Source organism: Oryx dammah, unplaced genomic scaffold (genome assembly GCF_014754425.2).
Source record: "Oryx dammah isolate SB20612 unplaced genomic scaffold, SCBI_Odam_1.1 HiC_scaffold_4, whole genome shotgun sequence".
Classification (NCBI taxonomy): Eukaryota; Metazoa; Chordata; class Mammalia; order Artiodactyla; family Bovidae; genus Oryx; species Oryx dammah.
This window is the reverse complement of record NW_024070188.1, coordinates 47,809,415-47,812,370: the sequence shown is the minus strand read 5'-3', so window position 1 is coordinate 47,812,370 and position 2,956 is coordinate 47,809,415. Positions and strand designations below refer to the sequence as shown.

Here is a 2,956-nt window from a genome sequence, read left to right as displayed (position 1 = left end):
TAAGGCTGCCCTCTATGGGGTCGCACAGAGTTGGACACGACTGAAGCGACTTAGCAGCAGCAGCAAGATGTATGGTAAATATGGCATCTTATGTGTTAGAAAAAATGAGCAAAATTATGGAATAGAATGTATTGTACAAATATGGCCAATGAGTATACTAGAATGACAGTCAACTTTGTATAGGAGAGAAGACTATAGGAAGGAATTGGGTTGGACTGGGGAGGGTCTTTAGTATTTTTTCCAAAACCTATTCCTTAGAAATATTTCAATAAGCATGAACCATAAGTATTAGGGCTGGAAAATCCTTCATAGTTTTATTGACATGAAGAGAGGACCTGCTGTATTGATCGTGTTTTTATATGTTATACCCATGGATTCTATTAATCTTAGTGTTTTCTGTATGTTTCAGACATTAGTCTCTTACCATGGGGGATTGGAATTTATTGGGTGGCATCTTAGAGGAAGTTCACTCCTACTCAACCATGGTGGGGAAAATCTGGCTGACCATCCTCTTCATTTTCCGAATGCTGATACTTGGTGTGGCTGCTGAAGATGTCTGGGATGATGAACAGTCAGCATTTGCCTGCAACACCCAGCAGCCAGGTTGCAACACTGTCTGTTATGATAATGCTTTCCCTATCTCCTTGATCAGGTTCTGGGTTTTACAGATCATTTTTGTGTCTTCTCCCTCTCTAGTATATATGGGCCATGCACTGTATAGACTCAGGGCCTTTGAAAAGGAAAGGCAGAGGAAGAAGTCACAGCTTAGAGCCCAGATGGAGAATCCAGAGCTTGAATTGGAGGATCAGCAAAGGATGGATAGAGAACTGAGGAAATTAGAGGAGCAGAAGAGCATCCAAAAAGTCCCACTGAAAGGATGTCTGCTGCGTACTTACATCTTACACATCTTGACCAGATCTGTGCTGGAAGTAGGGTTCATGGTAGGCCAATATATTCTCTATGGGTTTCAAATGCACCCTCTTTACAAATGTACTCAACCCCCTTGCCCCAATGCAGTGGATTGCTTTGTGTCCAGGCCCACAGAGAAGACCATTTTCATGCTCTTTATGCATAGCATTGCAGCCATCTCTTTGTTTCTCAACATACTGGAAATATTTCATCTGGGCATCAGGAAAATCATGAGGGCAATTTATGACAAATCCAGCAGTGAGGGCATTGAGGATGATAGGAGACCTCCATTCCATTTGAAAAAATATTCAGTGACCCAGCAGTGTATGACTTGCTCTCCCTTCCCTGAAAAAATCTCCCTACTTCAAGCCAACAATCAACAGCAAGTGATCCGAGTCAATGTGCCGAATTCTAAAACCACTTGGCATATCCCACAGCCCAGGCAGCTTGATGTAGACCCTTGCTATAGCAAAAAAGACTGGGCTGAGAAGAATCAGCACAACGGACAGCTCCATGTCCACAGCCCATGTCCCTGGGACAACGGTGCTAGAATTCAGCACCCAGGACAGCAGCCAGACCATTCTTTATTTGGCTTGCAGAATATAAGACCTCACTCCTGGCTAGGTACAAAGATGGCTCCTAGGCATTGTCCATCACATACAACAGGACCCTGGGAGCAGTCCCAGGACCTACAACCCTCAGGGGAACCTCTTGCAGACTTTCACAGTCACTGCAGACATAGCGATGGCAGCATGACAGACAGCAGGGTCCAAGAGGCAAGAGACAGATCTTACCCTGGCAGTCGCAAGGCCAGCTTCCTGTCCAGACTGTTTTCTGAAAAGGGACAGCTGTACAGTGACTCAGGAAGCTCCAGTTCTCGAAATAGCTCTTGCCAAGGCTTTCCACACCGGGAAAACAGCCCCTCACTTCTGCCTTCAGCCCCTGGCCGAAGAACATCCATGGTAAGTAAGGTCAGACAACCTGACTGATCATGGAACTTTCATAAGAGGTGTCCCCCTCTGGTCCCTTAGCCTTATCTTCCCTTCTTAGCCTTCTCATCCCTTCTTAGCCTTCTCTTCCCTCCTTCTTCGTGTGTATATGTGTGTGTTGAGAGAGAGGGAGAGGAGGAGAGGGAGGTTAATTTATGGAGAGTTAAATTCATTCAGTACATTCAGTTAAGCTCAATTCATAAAATAAGCTTATTGAAAACTTTCTATCGATTAGTCTTATAAGTCCTGGTATATAAATGAATCACCATCTCTGCCATCAAAGCTCTCTGAGCCTGTATGGGAAATTAGGTAAACATATAAATGGTCAAGTGAAATGTGCACGTTAGAGGGGGTAGTGAGCAAAAGAAGGAGAGGTCAGTTCTTTACAGACAGGTCAGGAAAAGCTTTATAGTTGAAATTACTTTTGAAATGAGTCTTGAGAGATATGAGTTTCTCTAGACCTGAGAGGACTGGGGTACATGGAAGAAGGCTATCTCAGTACAAGGAGAACATGGACAAAAGCTGAGAGGTGTGATAAAGCAGAGCTGTCTGGGGGCCATGTGTGTCTGGAGCACAGGGTAGTAAGGAAAACTTCAGAGATAAAGAAGACTGGAGAAGGGGGAATGGAAGCTTTGCAGGGAGGCAATGGAGAACCCATAGTGCTAGACAATGCGTAACAGAGGAGTGCTTGGAATGGAGTTGCACTTTATAACATAATATGGAAAATAAAAATCAGAGAAGGGATCATTTATAACCTGAGTTGCCCTTGTCTCACTAAGGAAGGAGGGTATGCTCCGTTGTTTTAATAATTCTGGCATTTAAAAGTCATATACAAACATTTGTGACATATTCCACAAAGACTAAAATCAATATTGTATTGATTTTAATTCTGTTTTCTGAAAAGCCACAATGGAATAAACATTCCCTGGCTATCATAGGGCACAATGGATATTTACTGTGGATTCTTCTTGATTCTGGAAAAAAGAGTGACTCATGTTTTACCCACTGCTTACTTCTAAGAACTTTTTTTTTCCCCATTAAAAAGAAAAATCCCCCAT

The 2,956-nt window shown here is 43.2% G+C and overlaps 1 protein-coding gene across 1 annotated transcript; it reads left to right on the top strand.

Moving 5' to 3' along the window:
• The first annotated feature begins 425 nt into the window (after positions 1-425).
• GJA10 (gap junction protein alpha 10) lies at positions 426-2,101 on the top strand. Its single transcript, XM_040238796.1, is given in 3 exon segments — positions 426-1,880; positions 1,941-2,064; positions 2,067-2,101. Coding segments are annotated over 3 exon segments (1,614 nt in total).
• The last annotated feature ends 855 nt before the right edge of the window (positions 2,102-2,956 follow it).